This window comes from Miniopterus schreibersii, assembly GCF_964146895.1.
Source record: "Miniopterus schreibersii genome assembly, chromosome: 12".
Lineage (NCBI taxonomy): Eukaryota > Metazoa > Chordata > Mammalia > Chiroptera > Miniopteridae > Miniopterus > Miniopterus schreibersii.
In genome coordinates, this window is record NC_138112.1 from 35163788 (window position 1) to 35188116 (window position 24329).

Sequence of the window (24329 nt, forward strand, 5' to 3'; positions counted from 1 at the left end):
ATAGATTTGTGTATTCTGGACATTTTGTATAAATGGAAGCAAACAACACATGGTCTTTTGTTTTTGGCTTCTTCCATTTCTCACAATGTTTCAAGGTTCATCCATGTTGTAGCATGTATCAGTACTTCACTGTTTTTTGACTGAATAACATTCCATTGTGTGGTTATACCACATTTGTTTATTCCATTCATCAGATGATGGACCTTTGGATTCTTTCCTTTTTTAACTATTATGAATAATGCTGCTATGAACACTTGTGTATAAGTTTTGTGTGGACATACAGTTTTAATTCTTGAGTAGATACCTGAGAGTGGAACTGCAGGGTATCTCTAGATTTAACTTTTTGTAATATTGCCACACTTTTTTTTTAAGTAAGCATATCATTTTACATTCCCCACAGCAATGCATGAGTTCAACTCCTCCACATCCTTGCCAATGGTTACCCAGCATTAAGATGTAAATGGTTCAAGTCTCCACAATCACCTTTCCATCTAACTCTCAAGCTTCATTTTCACTGTAATGATCTTGTTATGTGTTAAATATAATAAAAATTTTCATAATTTAACTCTAATCATCCAGCCCCGAAAAATCATGTTAATCAACTTTGTAAGCCATTCTTTTTGTTAGATAAATACTGAATTCTTTCATTTTATCCAGGTTTTCCTTCTCTATTACATTCTATCATAATACCCTTTACTCTCTACCTAACAATTATAATCATTAACTATTTTATTGTTTTGTACTTATTTGTGTCTCTACCAGGAGAATATAAGGGCACGAGGGCAGGAACCTTGTTTGCATACGTTTTCTCCACTGTACCACCAATGCACAATAGTGCCAAGCACATAGCAGGTACCCAATAAATATTTGCTAAATAACACACATGAATAAATAAGTGTATACTTCTGTATAGTTTGATTCCCCCCCTTCTAGGCCCTCCAGAAGCAGCAGGGACATCCGCCATTTGGTGTTTTCTTGGAGAAGACGCTGATTTTATTTTTTTTATAGTTAGCAAAATATTCATGTCTTACATATTTTAAAAATAATAATTTAAAATTTCACTGGTTATTAAGGTTATAAACACACAGAGAAACAAAAACAAATGTACATGTAAACCTCATGGAAGTTGCCAAGAAACCACACAATCAAAGCAGGTACAGTGGAGCAGAGCAGTACCAGCCTGTACACAGGCCAGTGAAATTAGCATGATCTATTTTCATAGGAGTAGGGAGCCCTCTTTGTTCACTGTGCTCGCAAGAATACAATCATGTTTCCCAATAACCTGAAAGTATCAAATTCTCCTTATGCTTTCAGAACACAAAAATGTTCTCTGATAACTTTTATGGCAAATAAAAACCATCACTCCAACTCCTCTCCCAACCACCAATTTGACCATCACGGAAAAGCAGAATTTTAACTAATTTTGCTTGCATAGGCCCGTAATAAAATGCTTCCCTACAAAATCTTTATAAAACTGATGCTCAAAAAAAGTGTGCTATAATTATCCTGCGGCTCCTACATTCTTCCTGGTATTCTGCCACATACCCTCAGGGGATGTTTACTTGATATGAGAAGTATGAAAATATGTGACTATTGGTTCCTTCCATATGAAAGAATTCTTTAGAAATTTTTTTAAATAAAGGAGATTTTTTTTAAATGGACAATACTATCTGGGCACTTCCAATTCACACTGAGGTCTAGTTCATTACTATGAGTAATCTACAAAAATAACTAAAGAAAGGCAAAAGCTTTGTTTTTGCAGATCTTGGGAGACGGGGTTACAATGGTCACACCAGGCAAACTGACACTGTACTGCTTAACCAAACAGCCTCCCTTTTGTTTTAATCACCATTTTCAAGAGCTCTATGAAACAAATATGTCTCTTTTCAAGGCAGGAGGTAAAAATAGGAAGAATAAACTATACTCTATGGGATCTAAACTGAACCCAGATCACCCATTAAATCCACTGTTTTAGTTGGGTTACTTTCATCAATATATTGAAAATTATGTTAGAATTCAAGAATGCTGCATGGTAGTATCCTAGATGGGTAAAACCTCAGATACGCAGTAATTTATTATAATAATTTTCATGTATTAGTAGTCAAAAGAAGGTAAGAACATGCTTACTCATAGCAGCTTTTCCAAAAAAATTGCTCATCACATTCCCTTTCCCTGGTGGCTTGTTGCCTGCTGAAGATGCCTAAAAGCATAGAAAAGAGAAAACACAATTTTTTTTCTTAGTGTTTAGGCTGCTCTTCAGACAGCCTAAAAAAAAAATCTCTTCAATAGCAGAGTGCACTGTCATGATGGTTCAGTCTTTATATCATTAGATACAAGAACAAATCCAGACCCGCCAGTATCGGGTGTTAATCTCCAAAGCTTAGGTTTTCACAGTTCTTATAAAATTATTATCCACGAATATGTCTAAACTTTTCTTGAGCATATTTAAAAACTACTTAGTTTGACAGAATTGAAATAGAGCAGAGGCAGTATGGTACATGATGGGGAGAAAACCTCCAAAACATTACATTTGTAATCATCAGAAGTGGATTTGATACTGGTTCCACCACTTAATAGCTCAAAGCTTGGTGAGAAGCACTATCAAAAGAAAAAGGACTATTTCAGATGAAAATATCAAGAATTAAAGGGTTCAAACTAAAGTATAAAAATTAGAACTAAATATCAGAACCTTATATACAGTATAATTAAACTACTACCACTGGAACTATTAATGCTTTTCTAGTTACCCATTCTGAGCTGAAAGGCGTATCTTTAAAGAAGACTTACATTTGTTACCTCTTTAGCTTCTGTTTTGGTTTCTTTGTTGGTATCTTGGGTTTTAGAAGCAGCTTTAGAGGCAAACATTCCCATAATTCCTTTAGGTTGATGGGAAATCTGTTTGGAGGTAGGTGGGCCATGACCATTGGTGGTCAACTCATTATTGGCTTGTGTCTCACTTGATACCTGAAGATTTGACTGCTCAAATTTTTCAGATGAGGTTTCAGCAGGAGCTCTAGGGACTGCAGCTGCACACTGTATGGCACTAAACCTGAGACAGAAATGTTACATTAATATCAATATCAAAGGTTACTTTCAAACTCTTGCTTCTTTAATATAATACTTTCTAAGCCTAATACTATAAAAGGAGAAAATTTTAGAACTAAAACAAATTTTAGAAATTATTTAGTGCAAAACTCTCATTCAGATAAACAAGTATTAGAAGTTGGTGACTTGTCTTAGGTTATATGTCTAGTTAGTAACAGGACTAGGATTGGAATCAAAACTAGGATATGGGGAGCATCTGAGATCTTGCTCCCCAGCATGTCATCAATTTGGCTCAAATTAATTCTTATTTAAAATTTTTTAAAAAACACCTAGGATAGGGAATCTACCATACCATACTGAATATTAGTGTTTTGAAAAAAGCATGCTAATTCTAAATAGTAAGAATACACCAAACAATAATAATAGATTAATAATTTCACCATACTTGGGAAACCAAATGATTATCCTCTTGTTTTTAAAAGACTTTCATCTTACAGGGACAGATATGCAATAAATATTGACTGAATCAAAATTAAGAGCTATAAATATTAACAAATTTCCAGGCAACTCTCCTGACCAGAGTGGATCATGATTTAAAACATGGAAGAAGCTCCGTGCCCGGGCAGGTAGCTCAGTTGGTTGGAGCGTCATCCCGATATACCAAGGTTGCGGGTTCGCTCTCCAGTCAGGGCACATACAAGAAGCAATTGCAACCAATGAAGGCATCAATAGGTGGAACAACAAATCAATGTCTCTCTCTCTTAAAAAAAAATCAATAAATAAAAATATTTTTTAAATAAAAATAAAACATGGAAGAGTCTGGGAACACAGCCATTGGCTCCTAAAACCTGTGGTCCTTAACAGTTGTTGTTAATAATTTCTAATAATACCAACTAACAGCACCAGAAAAGCGTGTCCAAAGCCAAATGAAGAAATTTGGAACTGTTTGCATGGATATTAAAGGGAACATTCATTATAGATGTTCCTGTTTCACACAGATCCATAATGTAACGTTGCACATTGTGAATAGGTAACTTATCTAGCCTTCTCAAATGGCTATAATTAAAGGTAGGCTCCCCAACTTTTCCCAATAAAGAATATTTTCTTTCCCCGTCTTTTGCTTATTGAGGGTATATGTAAGAGCTCTGTGAAGATAGGGAAATGTACTATTCATCATTTGTATTTCAGGTACTCTGTATGAAACCTGGCATGTAAGTGTCAGGAAATACAAATTGAAAGACTGATTATTTAAGCCATTGAAAGTGAGGCTTCTGCCTTCTCTCCCGTGTCCAATGTATCACCTGAAGTAGGAGAACATGGAGGTTAGGAAACTATATGGTGAAAGTAATTATCTTAGTGATCAACCAGGCACAAATTAAAGATTAGCTGCTAAAATAACTGGCCTAAGAAAAAAATCCCTGATAAATCATTTAATGTCAAAAGGAACTTCAGCCCAGCTGGGCGTGGCTCAGCAGTTGAGTGTTGACCTAGGATCCAGGTGATCGGGGTTCAATTCCCGGTCAGGGCACACGCCGGCTGCAGGCTCCATCCCCAGTTGGGGGTGTGCAGGAGGCAGCCAGTCAATGACTCCTTCATCATTGATGTTTCTATCTCTCTCTCCCTTTCCTTTACTTTCTCTGAAATCAATAAAGATATATTTAAAAAAAGAAAAATAACTTCAGATTGAACAGCCCCAAAGCTAGAATTTACAGTTCCAAAAATCTTCCACTGACTTATTGTGGTCCACATTAGAAAACCCTACATTAACACAAATATTCTGTGCATCAGAATTAAGAACAGACGGAACTCATTTCCTTTCACCCACCACTCTACCTCTCTGGCCTTGCAGTGCTTCCATGTACAAGGAAAAGAGCAATGTTTTATTTCATTGTCAACATCTAAAGTTGGCCTCAAGACAACTCTTTCTCCATTTGGTCTACATTCCACACCTTAGGGTCAGGACCAGGAATTGGCAATGAGGAAGAGACCAAGCTAGGCTGGGAACTTGTCCGAAGAGAGAAGAATCTGCTCAATCCTAAAATTTCAACTTTCTTCCTGTCACAGCACTTCTTAAAAACACATGAAACAATGAGTCAGATCTCAGTTGGCCCATAATTCTCAGGACCAAATACAAACTTCTTTATTGGAGATAAATTCTTCACATTTTTAGCAAGGCTACTTTAAGTATTTAAGTAAAGTTTCATTAAAGTGCTTCCTATTACCACATTTCTACTTGCCGTATTTATTTTAGAGGTCCCTGTGCAAATTTTTTAAACCTTTGAGTCACTTTTACTCATTTGCTTACTTGCTAGATACAACAGAAGAAACAATTTTTAGAGCTCAACATACCATGACTAGATTTTAACAGACTATTTTTGAAATCTAATAATATAATTTACATAAATATCAGGTATTGTTTCCTATAATCTTTCCCTAAAAGACACCAGACTTATAAATTATTCCTTTGGTTATATAATTATATTTATTTAACAAATATCTGTATGCCTACTACACTCAAGGTTTTAAACTAAAGAAAAAGACCTAATGTCCAACATTAGTTCATTCCACAATTATTTATTGAACGCTTACCTTCTGCCAGGCACCATTATGGGTAGAGTGCTTAACAAAATAGACACAATCCCTATTTTCATAGAACTTACAGAAATTATGTTTGGCAATTCTATATCTAGTTGTCCTCTATCAGTTATCTCATCTCCCCAGTATCTTCACCCATTTTCTCTTTTTTGGCTCTTTCCTAACAATACAAGTTCAAGGTACTCTCAACTTTAAAAATGTATATATCTTCCCTTAGTCTCAATTACTCCTTAGCTAGGTCCCTTTTTTTTTTTCCATTTTGTAGTCATATTTCCTGGAAAGAGTTATATATTAACTCAGCTGACCAGACTCTGGTCACTCCACTGAAAATGCTCTTACCAGGGCCATCACTAAATCCAATGGCCACTTTTCAGTTCCTATTTTACTTAGCTTTTCAGCAAGGTTTGATATTAACCCTCCTGCCTGAAACTCTTTCCTTAGCTTTCAGAACTCCACATACTCTAATTTTCTTATCTCTGGCTGCTCCCTCTCAGGGCCCTCTTTTTCTGACCACCCTTTAAAAATGGCTCTCACTTAAACAGTGCTTACTGTGTGCCAAGCACAGTTCTAAGCATTTTACATACATTAATTCACTTAATGCACTACAGCCCTGTGAGGATGTTACATGGTTAGCTTCATTTTACTAATGAGGAAACTGAAGCACAGAGAGGTTAATTTGCCCAAGGTAACACAGCTAGTAATTATGGCCTAGAGTTTTACTTTCTGTCCTTTCATTCTATACATTCCTTCTGTATAACTATGTCTACCCATTTAATTACCTATTTTCTGATTCCAAAATCTCTACCTTCATCCCAGATGATCAGTATATTAAGCAGGCACTGAGCCATATTCATTCTATAGAGTGTGGCACGTCGTAAGGACAGACATCAGATCTTTGTTGAATGAATTCAAGTTATCTTGCTTAGTATCTGTCAAAGTAGTAGGCATTCAACATGTATCTGGGGAGCCGACCTGAACCCTCAATACAACCCCACAAAGTAAGCATTACTATATCTAATTTAAAGGTGAAGAAACCAAATCTCAAAGAGTTTAAGTAATTTGTCCAAAGTCATGGGGTATTAAACAGCAAAGCCACAACCCAAGCTCAGGACCATCAATTCTCAAAAGCCACATGTGTTACAGTCCATCACATCCCTGTGCTGCAAAGGATACCAAAAATGAAAAAGATCTGATACTGGTTGTGGAAGATCAACTGCTTTTGGATAGAAGGTAGAGGGATATCAAATTAGAAACAGTTTGAAGGACAACGTTTGAACTGGTTCTTAAAGGATGGGCAGAATTTAGAAAAGCAGACTCGGCTGAGGGAGTAATGAGGGGGCACAACAAACATTTCTGGTGACAGTGACAGGATAAATACATGAGAAATAGATTTATGGGGAGTCCACTGGGGTTTTCAATATGGGTTGTGGCTGCTATTTTTCACCTTATGATGTACTAATAAAACCAGGCATGTGTCTTACTGCAAGATAAATGGGGTTTTACTAGACTTGGCATTCACTCTTAAGAGGCAGCCACTGTGTAAACATCTTACAAAATCAATTCGTAAAGAAGCCCACAAGGAACATTAAGGAGCTCACTTGCTGCAGTTCTGCAAGTTGCTTTTAAGGATGTCATAGTCGGTATTGAACAGAGGCCCACTGTCCTTTAGCATGGCTTTCTGGATGCTGTACACATGGACGCTGGCAGTCACAGCTAGCTTGGACTTCACTGCTACAAGTCAACAGGAAAAGCAGTCTGTTAATACACAAACTTCATAGCATGTGGGGACTTTAACAAGAAACCCTTCTGCAGTAAAACCATTTGCAATCTGTGGTGGTCCAAAAGACTCTAAAAGGCCAAATAGCCACATATACAGTATAACATCACCTCTTCTGTCTCCCAACAGGGACGTTATGACAAGGTAGGTGGTAGTGAGTCAGTTCTAAGTACAGCACCTGTGAGGGTATCACTCATCCAGTGGACACTCAGTAAATACTAATGAATGATTGATGATGACTGATTTTTTTTCAGTCAGGGAAGATTCTTACACTCTAGCATATAATTGAGGAGTAGGTAGTTTTTATCTGAGAAGACTCACGTAATTCAACTTTAGAGAAAGCAACTCTGTAACAAAATATTACTAACCAGGTGAATCTGAAGAGGAAAAACACAAAAGAACATCATAGGAACAAACTTTAGGTTCCCTTAAGAAAAGGACTGTGCCTGACTTGTTCCGAGTCTCTAGTGCCTAGCCCAGAGCTTGACACACAGTAAATACTCACTATGTATCGACTGAATGAGTAAACCTTGCCTTGCCTACCAGTGTGGAATTCAGAAAGAAAAAGTAGACAACTCTACCACCCTGAATACATCAAAGTTAATTTGTAATAAAACAACTCCTCCAGAGTCTGTCTTTACAAAGTATAACTATGCAGGTTTTGTCTTGAGACACAGGTCCAAGATCATGTGGAGACCTGCTATCATACAAGTCCTTTGAAATGAGTTTTTTTAAAAATAGAACATTAGCATAAATAGTCTTGAAACAGGTGGACAAATTTAACGTAGACATTTTATTAAGTATTTCTGACTTTAGAAAAGCATTCTTTAATTTTCTTTCTTAAAAATCTGCTATGGAACATAGCACGATACTTAAGAGACTACTGTCTTTTCACAGTTGATGAGGTGTTCCATATGGTATTCGTGATAGTTTTTTGCAAGTCTATCCTGTGATCAAAGTGCTTTATAAACATTAGTAGCTACTGACCCTAAAAATGGGAAAGTAGGCAGGTGCAGTATCATATTTTAATGTTTCAGAAACTACTAACAAAAGGAATATAGAGCTCTTCAGTTAAACAGCTAACTATATTGTATGCAGATATTAGATTTTTTTTTATTGTACCTACATTGATACTGTAAGAGGAAAAACTTGCTAAATTGCTAAAACACTTACCTTCCAACTTATCTTCTCTCACTACTGCAACCTTGTGGCACTGTAAGGAAATAACACTTCATTAATGTTTAAAGTAGTACAACTTGCAATTTTAAAGTTTCGTAGCCAGTAAGTCAATTGCACTTGGTTGTAAAATTAGGAACATTAAGTACCCCTGAAAATATATGTTACAGTTTAAGAATCACACTCATTTTTAACTTGCACAATTAAAACTTCTCAATGATGTTAAGGAAAGTGAAAGAGTATAGATATCAATACAATTTAAAAAAATCCCACAGCATCTCAAATCAGTGTGAGGAAAAGAGGATTTTTTAATAGGTAATATAATAAGAATTACTGTAAAATCATATGGAACCCGATAAAAACTGTATATGTCTCTCACAACATAGAACAATAAATTCTTAAAGAATCTGAGATCAAAATGTAAAGAATAAAACCATATAAGCACTAGAAGAAAATATGGGTGAATTCTTCAAGAAACTGATATGATCTGAGAATGAAGAAGTTTCCTAACTATAATTCAAAATCCAAAAATAATTACAATAATCCATAAAAACTGACAGCTAACTTTTAGATGACAAAAAATAAAAAATAAATAAAAACTGTAACCAAAATACAAGGACAAATGATAAAGTAGAAAAAAATGTCTGCAAGTTATATCCCAAAGTGTTAACATATAGCTTCTAAAATGGAGACAAGAAAGACTAGCAATTCTTTAAAAAAATGAGCAAGACATATGAACAGATAGACAGTTTACAGAAAAAGAAATGCAAATAACCCTGAAACATATGACTGTGTGGAAACAGGCATTCACATACATTGCTTTTGGGAATAAAAAATGGAGAGGTATTTGGCAATATCCAACAAAGTACATAAACATCCTACTTCTAGGAATGCAACCTTAAAACACACTGGTAAAAATATACAGTATACATAGACACTGAGCTATTCATTGCAGCACTATTTATAACAGCCAAAGATTATAAATAACTAAACTATCAGTAAAGAACTGCTGAATAAACTACGGGATATCTATTAATGTAGGATCATGTGGCTGTAAAAAAGAATGCAGAATATTTCTACAACTACTATTAGATTGATGCTCAGGATCTACTGTTAAGTAAAAAAAGCAAAGAGCAAAATAGAATGTAATGTACGAAAATTTTTATCTAAGAAAGGGGGGTAACATGAATATATATTTGTTTATATTAAAAATATATACAACAACAAAAACAATGGAAAGAGAACACAAAACCAATAAAAAGAGTTACCTATAAAGGAAAGGAAGGAACCTATAAATTCAAAGAGGGGAAAAAAACGAACTTAACTAGTTGGTGGTTTAATTATAGAGAGGAATTATTTCAAGTGATTCTAAAACACAGGCTGATTGTGCATCCCTAGTAGGATATATCCTACAGACAAAAACAACTGCAAAGAAGTCAAACTGTTTTCAGTAATCATATTGTTAATAAAAATATTGGTTTTGCTTTTCTAAATTTCATATATTCGGCTAAAGCAGATAATTATGTTAATGTAGGAACCACCAAAATTCACATTGTAAGAGAAAATAACAATATAAAATCAAATAACTTTTGTAAAAAAAAAGTAATTGTAAATCTGAACTGGGAATATTAGTATGTTTTCATGTGTTTTCTCTTAAAAAAACACACAGGCATTCTTCAAAATTTCATATTCTGCAAAGCTGTACAATAAAAATTACAGAGCTTAAGAGAAAAAGGGCATTAGGAACTAACCACTCAAACCTATGCAACTTTGTAATAAGAGCCCTAAAAATAATAATCGGTACCCTTAGGAGAAAATCTGAACAACCGAGAGAGTTCAGTGTGGTTATATGCTGCCTCAGGGGATACTGAAAATACATAAAAACAACTCAGTGGAAATGCCAGCCTACAGGTGCTAAACAATGCACACCAGAGGAGGACTCCAATTCAGTGGGTTCCTGTTAAGAGGAGGACCCAGGAGTACCTATCCACAAACCCAGAGCCTGGCTGAGGGGAAGCCCCTGAGCTTTATAACAGTTAAAGAAAAAGGAAAAATATGGCTAATGAGAGCAAGTTCTTCTTTACAGAAAAATTCCAGCCAATAATATGCAGAAAGAATGAGAGAAGTAAAGCATCACCATTTTGTAACTCCTCATGAATTAATGATCTAGGCAATAATAAAAATCAATCTCAGCTAAAATCATTACATGAAAAAAGGCTAATAGGGAACTTCAGAAAGGATGGATCAGGGTGAAAACCTCTAACACAAAAAGAATCAACCAAATGTCCCCTTGAAATTTGCAAATAATTCTTTGGGATGAGACGCTCTGGGATGAGATTAGAAGGAGGCTTGTACTTTCTATCACTAAACATCTTTTACAATAATCATGATCATTGGAAAAATAGTACAGTATTTTTAAAAATCCATATGAAGCCTATAGTGTATCTTTTTTCTTTCTAGAAACACTTAAAGCATAAAGAAGAAATTAAAAAGAACAAAATTTGAAATTATGCTTAATATTCTGCCTTCCCATAGAAGGGCTCTCTTTAAGGGAAAAAACATGGGTAACAGCCACACTTGGTCAGTCATTCTAGAGGGTTCCACAGAGCTGCCCTGTGGGGTTGTGAGGAGGGTGAGAACAAGGCTCCAAAATCCTCAGTCACTTCAACCACAACAATCCTACTCTCAGTATATTTTTTATATTAGGATTCTAATTAAGATTTTGTTTGAAAGCATTCTGCTATTTAAAAAAAGGTTGGCAGAATTTAAATGCCCTCTTAAATTTAAAAATAAACAGACTTTATAAGCATCAGCTTAGAAGTTTTTAACTGATATGGATTACACATAATTTTGAAAAATGGTTTCCAAAAAACACACCAAGGAACACAATCTGAATGCATTTTCAGGGGTTTATCCAGGAATCCCTTGAATCTCAAAGACCTTGCAAAGATCCCAAATTAAGAAACTTTGTCATGTGACTTACAACTTAAATCTACAACTTTATCTTAAAACATAAATTCTTAACCTTGGACCCTGCTCCAGAAGATATGTGAATACTCAAAACTTTATAAATGTCAACATATGAATTTTTCTTTCAGATTCTCAAAAAAAATCAGTGACCAAAAAAGAAATAAAACCTACTGTCTTAAAGAAACACAGTGATTCCCAGGTAAAGAACTGACTATGACTAGACTGAAGGCATTGACTAAAGAGAGACAGAAGAGAGTTAATTAACCCTGGAAAGGAAGGGAAAGGAGACATTCAGACGCAAACTTTGGCAATATCTATTCAAGAGCCATGCAAAGAGAGGATTCTGTTGCCAGAGTAAATGCATCAGGTCTGCCTAATTTTGTGTTTCAGATATACAATGACATCTGATCCTACACTTGCAAATATCTTGATTATCACCTGGCTTGCCAAATAGCTTACCAACAAGGAAAGAAGTTGCTCTTCAGAGAATATAAGGATCTGATCCCCCTAGCAATTTCGTTTCCCCTTGTAAATTACTAAATTGCCATTCTACTTTTAAATCTCACATGCTTGGGACTCCAGTCAGTATTTTGATAAATCAGTTTTCTGAACTTATGAGTCTGAAGAAAAATCAAAGGGAAGAGGAACACGTATATTATTAGTGGATCTCTGAGGAGCCCTGATCCTTGGGCTAAGTTCTGTAAGGCTGGTGGTGGTGGAAGGAACAAAAGAACCTTCAGATTAGAGGTTAGGGGAAGAGAGAACAGAGAAAATGTGCCATACTTTTGGGAGAAAACCAGAGAGGAAGAATTATCAAAGTTCCCAAGGATCAGTCTGGAGCAGAAGAACAAGTTATCTCAGCAGAGCTTTGCCCTTAAGAGGGACATGGAAGTAGCCAAGAGAAAGTCAGCAGACCTGAGAATGCTTCGTGGTCAGGATGATGAAAATGCAGCAGTGACCTGAGTTGAAGGGTGACCACATACCAGACTGGAAAAAAATGCATGAGAATAAAGATGTTCCCAACCCATGCCTCTGCATTCTCAACCCCCTGCCAACACTCCCATCTTTCAGTCACTTAGACATAAGTCTACTAAATAAAATTAATGCTCAAATTAAAATCAACTTCAGTTAAAAAGAATAAAATTATGCTTTCTGAACACCTGAGTATGTGACTTGACAGTTGAACAGGATGGAAACTAACCATCCGATTCCCTTATACACCTTAGGGAAGAGGAAGAAAGAGGAATAACAGAGGCAGTCTCCTAATGTCTTGTGCCTAGGAAAACTGCATAATAATACAGTCTCCGCATCACAGCCAAGATACTACCAAAACTTCTCAGAGTTTTAGGGTTAGTCTAAATTCAAAATAGTCATCTTCAGGTAGCTTTTTAAAATTTCCATAATACTAAATTTTGTGTTCCCCTCCTTTCCCACCTCATCTTGTTATTTAACAGTTTATAGCTCAAACATATTTAAGCTCATTACAAGATTCTGAGAACTTACCAAATGTCCATTCTGAACAAGACTTCCAGACACTAAATAGGTGACATGCAGTTGGGCTCCTGAATTTTCCTTTCGCTTCCTTTCAACATAATCATACAGCATCCTGTTCCAAACAAAAGGCACAAAATCATTAGTAAGAGTTTTTACCTCAACTCTTTTTTTTTTTTTTAAATATATCTTTATTGATTTTGAAGAGAGAGAGGGAGAGAGAGATAGAAACATCAATGATGAGAGAGTCGTCATTGATTGGCTGCCTCCTGCACGCCCCCGACTGGAGATCGAGCCCGCAACCTGGGCATGTGCCCTGACTGGGAATCAAACCATCATCTCCTGGATCTCCTGGATCCTAGGTCAATGTTCAACCTGCTGAGCTACGCCTGGCCAGGCATCAACTCTTAATTTGTGACTTAAAAGTTAGGTATATTAAATCTTCATCAGATTTTCTACAGAATTTTTGCTCAGTCTATGGACAGAGAGTTAAGCTGGGGTGAACTTACTGAGCTGGCACAGTGACCCAGTTCATAACTGAAATAAAAGAAATCTAGTAATAGGTCCAGAGGGAGTGAACCTGCAATAAAACAGTAGCATATAACAAATAGAACACTCAACCAAGAATGAATTCAGTCACTATGTGATCCTGCATAAGTTCATTAATTTTTCTAGGCCTCTTAATATCCTGCAGTATAAATCGGGAGGGTTACTAGATATATTAGTGATTCTTTTACCATGGGATTCATGTAGCATCTATAACCCTCCACCCCCAAAATTGGAGGTAAAATGTGCTTTTTTGCGGGGAGTTCAGGATTTTCAATAGTTTCTCAAAAGGGTTCCAAAACATTAAGAACCACTAAGTAGATGATCACAAATGTCCAGCTTTGATAATCACTCAGACTCAATGCTGTTTCAGAACTACAGAATGTAGCAGCTTACTTCCACTGCCCAGTGTTCAGAGTATCCATTAACCCGAGACACCAAACACTCGATGCTGCTTTTAGTAACATCCCTAAATTCATTTTATCCTTATGATCCAGCAAGTATCAGAGGTTGGCTCCCCTAAATAACTTTTTACAGATTAATGAAAACAACAAAAGAGATATATCATTTGTATTTTTTATTTCAAGAAGTATATACAGAGTCTCTATAACGTCATACTTTTGCAAAGGAAAGCTAGAAACTCAAACTCAAAAATTCCAAGGGAAACTCAACCTACACTGCTGCACACTGCTGAAGCATCTGCTCTCTCAGCTTCCATGACTCCGCACTGAGTCCCCTGCTACCCACCCCTCTCACTACCCCTGCTCCATTTCCTGCACAGACTTGATTACCTCCCCCTTTTCCATTACAGAGTTCTGTCTTCAGCTATCTTTTCACTCTACATATTAGAGTGACAAACCATCTGGGTTTGCCTAGATTTGAAAGGTTTCCTGAGACATGGGCTTCTGGTGCTAAAATCAACAGTCCTGAGCCAACCAGGATGGTTGGTCTATTTCATTCATCCCCATGGCTTCACTAATTCCTGACAACAACATCTGCCCAAACCACCCAAGCCAGAAATCTGGGAGTCATTACCCTTCACTTCTCCCTATCCAGTGAGTTGCCAAATCTGGTCCGTTCTCTCTCCCAAGTAATTCTTGACTCCATGCCCTCCAAATTTCTTGACTGGACTATTTCAATTCCAAGTGTCAATTCTGCACTCTCACCCCTTCATTATCCAAAAAGCTGCAACAGGAAAATGCAAATCAAGTCGTTAGGTCGACAAAACTTTATTGAGTGGCTCCTTCATGTTCTATGCCTTAGGGAGAGAGCAACGAACAAACCAAAGTTCTAACCTTTCTGCTAACGTTGCAGAAAAGAGACAAACAAGTAAACAGATGTTAAATGGTAGCAAATCTATAGGGAAAAAAGTAAGAGTAAAGAGTGCCTGAGAAGAACTTTTGCTATAAGGTGATTAGGAAAGGCCTCATGAGCAGAGCCCTGCAGGAAGTGAGGAAGCGAGGAAGCCACCACTGTGGAGATCTTGGGGAATACTGTTCCAGACAGAGAATAGCAAATGCAAAGGTTCTGAGGCAAAAATGTAGGCAAGATCCAGAGAACAGAAAGGAGGCAAGTGCGCTGAAGCAGAATAAGAATAGTGGTGGCAGAGACAGCTAAGGGCCAGACATGCAGGGCTCTGTGGCCCTATGTAGAACTTGAAGCAAGGAAGTAATCAGAAGGTTTAGAGCAGAAATACCATGATCTCACCTTTTACAAGGGTCCCTGACTGCTGTGTGTAAAATACACTGCTGAGGTGTAAGGGATGATGCAGGGAGACTAGTTAGGAGGCGCTACTGCAGTAATCCAGGCTAGAGATGATGGTGGCTCAGAGTAGGGTGGTTGCAATGGAGGTAGTAAATTAGTGGATGAATTCTGGGAGAATTTAAAGGGAGGAACAACAGTATTTCCTGATTGGTATAGAGAAAAAGGAGTTATGGATGACTGAACTAACCAACTCAAAGAATAAAGTTGTCATTCACTAAGATGGAGAAAAGCAGAAGTAGGTGTAGGGGACAGAAATCAGGAGTTAGCTTTTGGGGCATGTTAACTCTGAGATGCCTATTAGTCATTAGGTGCTGTTGAAAAGGTAGCTGGATATCCTTGTGTGAAATATTATTATTCAAAATTTTTCAGTAGCTCTCCATCCCCTATGGATCAACTCCAACTCCCTAGTAATGACATGTAAGACCCTTCTTGTTCTGGTCCCCTGTATCTCTCACCATTCCCTCACACTCACATTATTTTCAGCCTTATTGAGGCAGGATAAGAAGAAGCTAGGAAAATTCCTTAGCAAGTGGAATAGGGAAACTGAGACAGATAGCTGAACAAACTGGCCAAGCAATTTACAGCCAGATACAGAAGGTCACCTCCCTAGGGATAACATCTAGGCCTCAGTTGTATTTCAGCTCCAAGCCCAGAAAACCAGCAAAATCAGGTAGGCGATGCTAGGACCAGCTGCAATGACTGAAGACCTCCTGCCCTGATACTGACTAATCAGTGGAAACCATGGCCCTGAAAAGCACACCTGGAAAATTAGTGAATATTCTGCTGAAACCCCCCCATAAGACCTCCCCCAAGATTCCTGCCTGCAAGAGAGATAAAAGCTTCAAGACAAAGGACCCAGCTCCTGCTCTCCCTCTGGGGAGCACACCCGTTCCTTCCCCTTTCTCTTCCTCTTCCCCCACAGGCACTCATTTCCTAAACTCTGAGGGTCCTCAAGAGACCTGCAACCAGGGGAGCAATGGGCAGCTGCAGTTCATCCAGGGCTAATCTCCTGAGCCTGTCTCCAAGGCCCCCTTTTCTCTGACTTCCCAGTAAGCTAAATCAGCCCAGCCTGGGCTCTCCTGTTGCTTCTTCTATGCTAAGCCTTTCCTTATTTCACTGTCCCCAGCTTTAATAAACATACCCACAATCACCTGGCCGCGTGTTGTGAAATCTTTCCTGCACAAAGTCAAGAACCCACATGCTACCAACTGACCCTAAGCAGACATGTTCAGGGACAGGTCCCCTGTCTAGTAACATCATTAAACATTCTGCAGTTCCCCTTGCTCCTTTGTATGCCCCTCCTTCTGCTGGGAATGCTCTGCTCAGACTTCATCTATCTAATTCCTCATCCAGACAGCAGCTCAGTTATCACCTCTTATGTGAAGCATTCCCTAAAACCACAGACCAGCAGGACACTCCTGCCTTCTAAACTCTAACAGAGCCTAGCCCATATCTGTTATTAGAGTGCTTACTATACTGTATTCTAATTACTTACTTTATATATCTGCCACCCTAGTAAACTATAAGCTCCTTAAGGACAAAAATGTGCCCTATTTACCATTTTTGTTGATTGCTCTAAGTGTTCTCATTAGTGTTTCCTTCCATGCAGCAATTGCATTAGGGAAGATGAGGTAACACAAATTCATGAACATTTTGGTTTACTTATGCTAGTTAGGACCATGCTAACAGAAGAAATGATAGGCAGGTACCATGCCCAAGATCCTCTCCAGCTTGCTGGCTAAATCTTTTATCTACAACCCATGTATCATTACAGACATCCTCTATGTACTTGTCTTCCCAAATCAACTCCAGTTCTTTTATATTAACAGGGAGGTCAAAACTGCACAAACTCTTTTTGGAAAAAAAGTAATTTCTGCATACCTTTAGTCTCTAAGACATGTTTATCTAATTTGATTACACCAAATATTTTACCAACAAAATATGCAAAATATTCTTAAATATGAATGACAACATATATGAATTCTTATAAGACACGCTTCTTACAGACATGATTAACTATATCTTAATTTTAATTCATTAATTTTCCCTCGTGATCAGTTGCACCTATAATTTTCCCCAGGCAAATACAGTGTATGGGGATACTGCCTTCCCTAACTCAATTTAATACCTTCACAGTATTTTTACAAACTGAAATTATCTTATATAAATCAATGATGGGAAGGACCTTGTCTATCAGGTTTATTGTTTTATGACAGAGCCTAAAATAATGCCATATATATAGTAAGAACTGAAAAAAATACTTCTTTAATGAATCCAAGTAAATCAATCCAATCATGCCCAGTCACTTCCCTCAATGCCAACAGTGATACTTCGAAATAAGCCAGTCAGTGAAAGACAAATACCATATGATTTCACTTACATATGGAATCTAATGAACAAAATAAACTAACAAACAGAAACAGACTCAGAGATACAAAGAACAGACTAACAGCTGTCAGAGGGGAGGGGAGTTGGGGAGTTGGGTGAAAAAGGTGAAGAGATTAAAAAAAAAAAAAAAAAAGCACAAAAAACTCACACACACAGACAACAGTGTGATGATTACCAGCAGGGTAGGGGGAAGGAGTAGAGGGCAAAGGAGGGATAAATAGTGACGGAAGGAGACTTGACTTTGGGTGGTGAACACACAATACAATATACAGATGATATATTATAGATATTATGATATATTATAGAATTGTACACTTGAAACCTATATAATTTTATTAACCAGTGTAACCCCAATAAATTCAATAAAAAGTTTTTTAAAAAGTCAGAATATTTCAAATGTTAAACTAAATAAATAAATGTTTACACTATAGGTAAAATAAGAAAAGGTGACAGGACACTGAAGTCTCAATTTTATCACCAGTTAAGAGAGGCTGATAACACCCATCACACTGTATTGCTAAAAAGATGTTGAGATAAACGTTTGTGAAAATATCTACCATAGTGCTTAGTATTCAACAAATATTTACTGACACCTATTATGTGCCAAGCACTAAAGATACAACATGGCATACTGTTTTTTCCAAAAGTAGCTGCAACAATGTCACTCATCCCACATGCTCTTCTACGTCCACCTAGAGAGGTCAGCTCCGCCCTCTCCCTTGACTCTGGGAAGGCTAGTGATTCACTTTAACCAAAAGAATAATGCAAACATGATACTGCTTGACTTTTGATGCAGTCAGCTTCTGCCTTGGGCTGGAGAGCTAGCTTTTCATGTCCTGAGCTGCTGTGTAAGAAGTCCAGCTACCCAGAGACAGCACACTCTGATGGAAGCCCAGGCCATACAGACACACCAATGCAATGTCTGGTCAACAGCCCCAGCCAAAGTTCCAATTAATGGCCAGCATCAACTGCCAGGCATGCACAAAGAAGCCTACAGATGATAGGGCTCCGCCACTGAGGCTTCTCAGCTGAAGCACCAGACGTTATAGAGCAGAGATAAGTTATTCCCACTGTGAACTACCTAATTTGAAAACTATAGTGTATTCTTATTGTGAGGACTGAGGCATTTTTAACAAGTTAACAAGCACTCGATATGCAGAAATCTTAAATATAGCAATAATTACTGGTGTAAGAACTAAAACTATAAAACTCTTAGAAGAAAACATAGAAGTAAATCTTCTTGACCTTGAGTAAGGTAAAGCCTTCTTAGACATTATATAAAAAAACACAAACAGCAAAAAGAAAAAAATATATTGGACTTCAACAATTAAAACCTTTGTGTTTTAAAAGACACTATCAACAAAGTACAAAGACAACCCACAGAACAGGAGAAAATTTTTGCAAATTATGTATGTGATCAGGGTCTAGTGTCCAGAATATATAAAGAACTCTTACAACTCAGCAATAAAAAAGACAAATAACCCAATGAAAAAATGGGCAAAGGATTGGAATAAGTATTTCTCCAAAGAAGATGTACAGATGGCCAAACAGAACATGAACAGATAATTAACACCATTAGTCATTAGGGAATTGCAAATTGAAACCACTTCACACCCATTAGGATGGCTAAAATAAAAAAAGACAGATAATCAAGAGTTGAAAAGAGTATGGAGAAGTTGGAACCCTCAAACATTGCTGGTGGGATTGTAAAATAGCACGGCTACTTTGAAAACAGTTCGTCCATACTTCAAAATGTTAAATATAGAATTCCAATCCTAGTATATACTCAGGAAAATTGAGAATACGTGTCTGCACAAAAACTTATACTAAATGTTGATAGTCGCATTGTTTATAACACCCAAATGTGGAAGCAACCTAAATGTTCATCAGCTGATGAAAGGATAAACAAAATATGGTTTATCCATATGTTCTTGGTTGAATTGTGTCCCCGCCAAAATATATGTTGACGTCCTAACCACCAGTACTTCAGGATGTGACCTTACTTGGAAATGGGATCTTTGCACACATAACCAGTTAAGATGAGGTCATACTGGAGGAGGGTGGGCTCCTAATCCAGTATAACTGGTATCCTTATAAAATGGCCATGTGAAGAAAGAGACACAGAGGGACAACAAATGCCACGTGACAACAAAGGCAGAGACTGGGATCATGCAACCAAGGAATGCCAAAGATTGCCAGCAAACCACCAAAAGCTAGAAGAGGCAAAGAAGGATTCTTCTCTACAGGCTCTACAGGTTTCAGAGGGAGTGTGGCCCTGTTGACACCTTAATTTTGGACTTCTAGCCTCCAGAGCTGTGAGATAATATACTTCTGTGATTTTAAACCACCAAGTTTGCAGTACTTTGTTATGGCAGCCCTAAGAAATGAATAACACCATATAATGGAATAATTCAGCTATAAAAAGGAATGCAGTAAACCAGTTCCTCAAATAAGGTCATTTCATTATACAGTGGTACCTCGGTTTTCTAATATAATCCGTTCTGGAAGACTGAGTTCTGAAATGTTCGAAAACTGAGGTCTCAACAGCCGACAGCTAGGCCTCAGGATCTTGCCCTCAGCGGAAGCCGCGTGGCATGATCGACTTCCGAGGCATGTTCGAAAACTGAAGCATTTCCTTCCGGGTTTATGGCATTCCTAAACCAAAATGTTCATCAATGGAGACATTCGAAAACCGAGGTACCACTGCAATATTGATGAGATACTGTAGGAACTTAACTCGTTTACTGTATCAGTTAGCCTATGGTGAAATTGGTTTCATTAGAAGCCGTTTCAAGATGATGTTAAGTGAGCACTTATTATCCTAATACATGCTACAACATGGTCAAACCTTGAAAACATTATGCTAAGTGAGAGAAACCAGGTACAGAAGTTTACATATTACATGATTCCATTTATATGAAATGTTCAGAATTAGCAAAACTACAGACAGAGAATATATTAGTAGTTGCCTGGCGCTAGGGGAAGATGAGGCAGGATTGTGGGAGGATACAGGGTTCCTTTTGGGGCTGATGAAAATGTTCTAAAATTAATTGTAGCTATGGCTGCACAATTCTTTGGATATACTAAAAACCTTTAAATTATACATTTTCAGTGGGTGAGCTGTATGGAATGTGAATTCTATCTCAATAAAGTTTGTGTTGTTTTTAAATATGAAAGAAATACATATGACACAGTTAGGGAGGGTTGACAATACCTGAAATAGAGCATTAGGGGAAGGCTGTTCGAAGTCTTGTAATGTGTGAAATTTGAGTGGAAACCTGAGGGATGACAACAGCTGGGAGAACAGCATTCCAGGCAGAGGGAGTGGTGCAAATGTCCTAGGGTGAGAATGGGCTTGGCATATTTGAGGAACAGAAAGGCAAATATGTCTGGAGTATAAGAGGTAGAGAGTGGTGTGGGATGAAGATGGTAGAGGGACAGGGGTAAGATAGTCTGTTAATTCTAAAAACTTATAGGTAATAGGAGAGCTACAATAAAATTGCAGGCAATTTTATTTAATCTCCAATATGCACCTTTAAACCCCAACAAGCTTATATAATAATAGTTACCTTATTTCACATTTTAACACCTATAATGACAACAAATAATAACTCTTACAGGTGTCCATTCCCAAAATTACCTGAACCTCTTGGTTTGGGACAGGACTGGTCTTAAAACAGCAACCTTTTTTTCTTAAGGATTTTTTTAAATTGATTTTTAGAGCAAGAAGAAGGGAGAGGGAGAGAGAGAAACATCGATGTGAGAGCGAAACATCGATCCGCTGCCTCATGCACACCTCCTGCCTATCGGGGATTTGAGCCCACAACCCAGGCATGTGCCCTAGCCAGGAATCAAACCAGGAACCTTTCGGTATACGGGACAATGCCTAATTAACTGAGCCAGAACACAACAGCAATCTTAGTCAAAATCAGCCCTGGGCCAAGAGTTTAAGTCAGGAAGGCATAAACGTACAGTCAAAATCAGACTCCTAGAACTGTCAAACAGCAACAAAGCCAAATCAACCCACTCTAAAGAAGAGGGAATTTCCAAGGCTGATGGAACATTCCTACCACTTAAAGAAAGTTCCTGTGACTCAAGGAACAGGAAAAAAATCAGACCACCTTTAGGAATAAAATAAACTAAATGAGTATTTAACTCAATATATGTGTCCTCAGCCTGTTCACCCATTCTTCCACTTGGGACACAGACAACATCAGCACATTTGCAGGTCAAGAAATTTAAGCTTGCTTTTTTCCTTTTCAGCAAGGAAAGGTGATATGGCAAAATTCAAGAAGTGCAATGCTCTGCACCACCCTAAACATTTCTGTTTTAGTTTTGCTTAAAAAGTTCTCCCCTGTCTTATACTGTTATACAGCTTGTGTCAAACACCTGTTGATCTCATTCTGGAGGTATTTCAACAACACCCAGAGATGGGCCTAAGGAACATGTGTGAAGTTTAATGAAGATGTAAGATAACAGACATATAAATCTGAGATGTAAACAGAATTGGCTAGCCCATTTAATAAATCTGAAATAACAAAGTGATGTTAACCAGAAGACAAGACTACAAATAAATCCAGTAAATGTATTACAGTAAGTGTACTACACATTTGTATACAAGTCTAACCTATCTCCTAAATAATAGACAAAACTAGTAAAAATTGTATTCTTTCCCATTTCCCAGAAAAAAAAGTTCTGACCTAGAATCTATCTATAAGGCTATAAACAAAAGCAAAACAACAAACAAAAAACTCCAATGTGATTAAAATTAGTAGTAAATTGGACTTACTGTTTGGCCTGGTTAACATGAACTCCTAGTGTATAGCTCAGCCATTTGTATGTCACCTGCAAAAAGAAGGAATTTTTTTTAACGTTTTATTAGATAACTCCAGAGTGCAGATCAGTTCTAAGGGCTCCTAAAGATTCCCAGTCTTAGATGATTATGCCTTATAAATTATAATAGATGCCACTCCACTTTTGCCAAGAACCATCCGTCTGGGCAGGCAGGACTGATATATTTATCTTACAAATATTAAGAAGTTTGTTTCACAGACCAATTAATGCAAAGGATGTATAAAAAGGACGGCTGGGTATACATTAAAGAAAAAGCTCTCATTTTCCTCCCACTCCTTGTTTTATGAAAGGCCCTTTTTTCACATTCTGTCCTTTTTGAGGACCACCACGGAAAACTATACTAAAACTCACCCAGAAGCTACATTACTTTTAAGTGTATAACTCAGAAAAACTTCTAAGGAAAGTTGCAGCCTTATAAACAAACATTAAAGGGCACAGGTGCTGCAGGGTCAGGGAATGAATGAGGCGGATGAATGCTGTATCTTAGGTTAGAGTGGGAACTCCTGGCCTCAAGACTAGATGTTCCTTCCATCCTTCCTTGAACTCTCCTGGCACTCTCTCAAAGTCTTCCAGTCCTAAACGCTGAGTTTCCAATAATTAGAAGTGTTACAGAGGTTAGGCAAAGACAGTAATGTATAAGAAAGAAAACATTAGCAAGAGAGACAGACCTAGATTGGAAAACTGCCTATCCCTTTCTAACCACAAATGTTATTTGGCCCCTCCGTCTGCTTCAACTGCCTTATCTGCCGACCTCAGGGTGGGTCACTGCAAGGAGTAAATGAAATAATGTGTATCCAAAGGTCACAGCAGGCAATCATCACGATTTGCAAGGTGCATTCACGTCCATTGTCTCACTTGATCTATACTCCATCCTAGTGAGGCAACTCAAGCCTGTACCAATACCAAATTTCCAGTAAGAGGAAACCGAGTGTTGGAAGGTTAAACAACTTGTCACTTGAACCCGGTTACAATTTCCTCAACAGTAAATTTGGAGCTTTAAACGCCCACCACCTTATCAGACCGGTGTAGAGATGCCTTAGAAATATTAACAACCAATATCCTCCCTCCGCGGCCCCTAGTCGGTGCACAGTGCCCACACGCCCACCCGAGGGACAGGGACTTGGCGGGCGCACCAGAAGACCTCTCCCTTGGGGTACGAGGCGTGGGGACCTGTCTCCCTCGTCCAGCCCCTACGAGACCACACGCAGAGGGGTCAAGGACCCCGCCGCCCTCGCCGGGCCCAGGACGCCCGGCGTTCCCCAGTCCTAGCTCCTCACAATCTTGTTCTGGTCCATGACGAACTCGTCTATATTTTCCAGATAAAGCTGGTCCGCCATGGTGCTGCGGCGCTGGGCCCCGCAGCCTCTAGGCTCCCTACGCCGTCACAACCCCAGCTCCCGCCGGCGGGAAACGTCTTTCCTCCACCCAGGTCCCGGGTCGTTTCCCACGGCAACGGCGGCGACGCGCTACGGCGGCCGTGCGAGGGTCAAACTAGTCTCAGAGACGGCGCAGGCCGAAGTGGGAGGGGCTATGGGAGAGGGCGGAAGAGAGGAACTGGGAGAGCGGGCGCGGTCTGGCGGCGCTGTGCGCGGAGCCCTGGTTTCAAATCTTACCTCGGCCCCTTAGGGACTGACCCCGGGCAAAATACCTGACCTCTAGAAGCCGCAGTCTCCCCACCTATAAATTGATAAAATAATCCTTGACCTTTCATATCTTTATTAAA

General features: G+C 38.2%; 1 protein-coding gene across 2 annotated transcripts in view; it reads right to left on the bottom strand.

Moving 5' to 3' along the window:
- POLD3 (DNA polymerase delta 3, accessory subunit) overlaps positions 1–24051 on the bottom strand; it is a 55707-nt gene extending 31656 nt beyond the window's left edge. The window contains exons 1-7 of one of the 2 annotated variants that reach the window (XM_081154802.1): positions 23884–24051; positions 22542–22597; positions 13067–13169; positions 8591–8630; positions 7239–7371; positions 2788–3049; positions 2128–2200 (exon numbers count right to left, since the gene is read on the bottom strand). In XM_081154802.1, the coding sequence (XP_081010928.1) occupies positions 2128–2200; positions 2788–3049; positions 7239–7371; positions 8591–8630; positions 13067–13169; positions 22542–22597; positions 23884–23943 (727 nt within the window). In that variant the 5' untranslated portion in view covers positions 23944–24051. The remainder of the gene's footprint in view (positions 1–2127; positions 2201–2787; positions 3050–7238; positions 7372–8590; positions 8631–13066; positions 13170–22541; positions 22598–23883) is intronic. The other variant, XM_081154803.1, reaches the window with a different exon arrangement.
- Between the last annotated feature and the right edge of the window lie 278 nt (positions 24052–24329).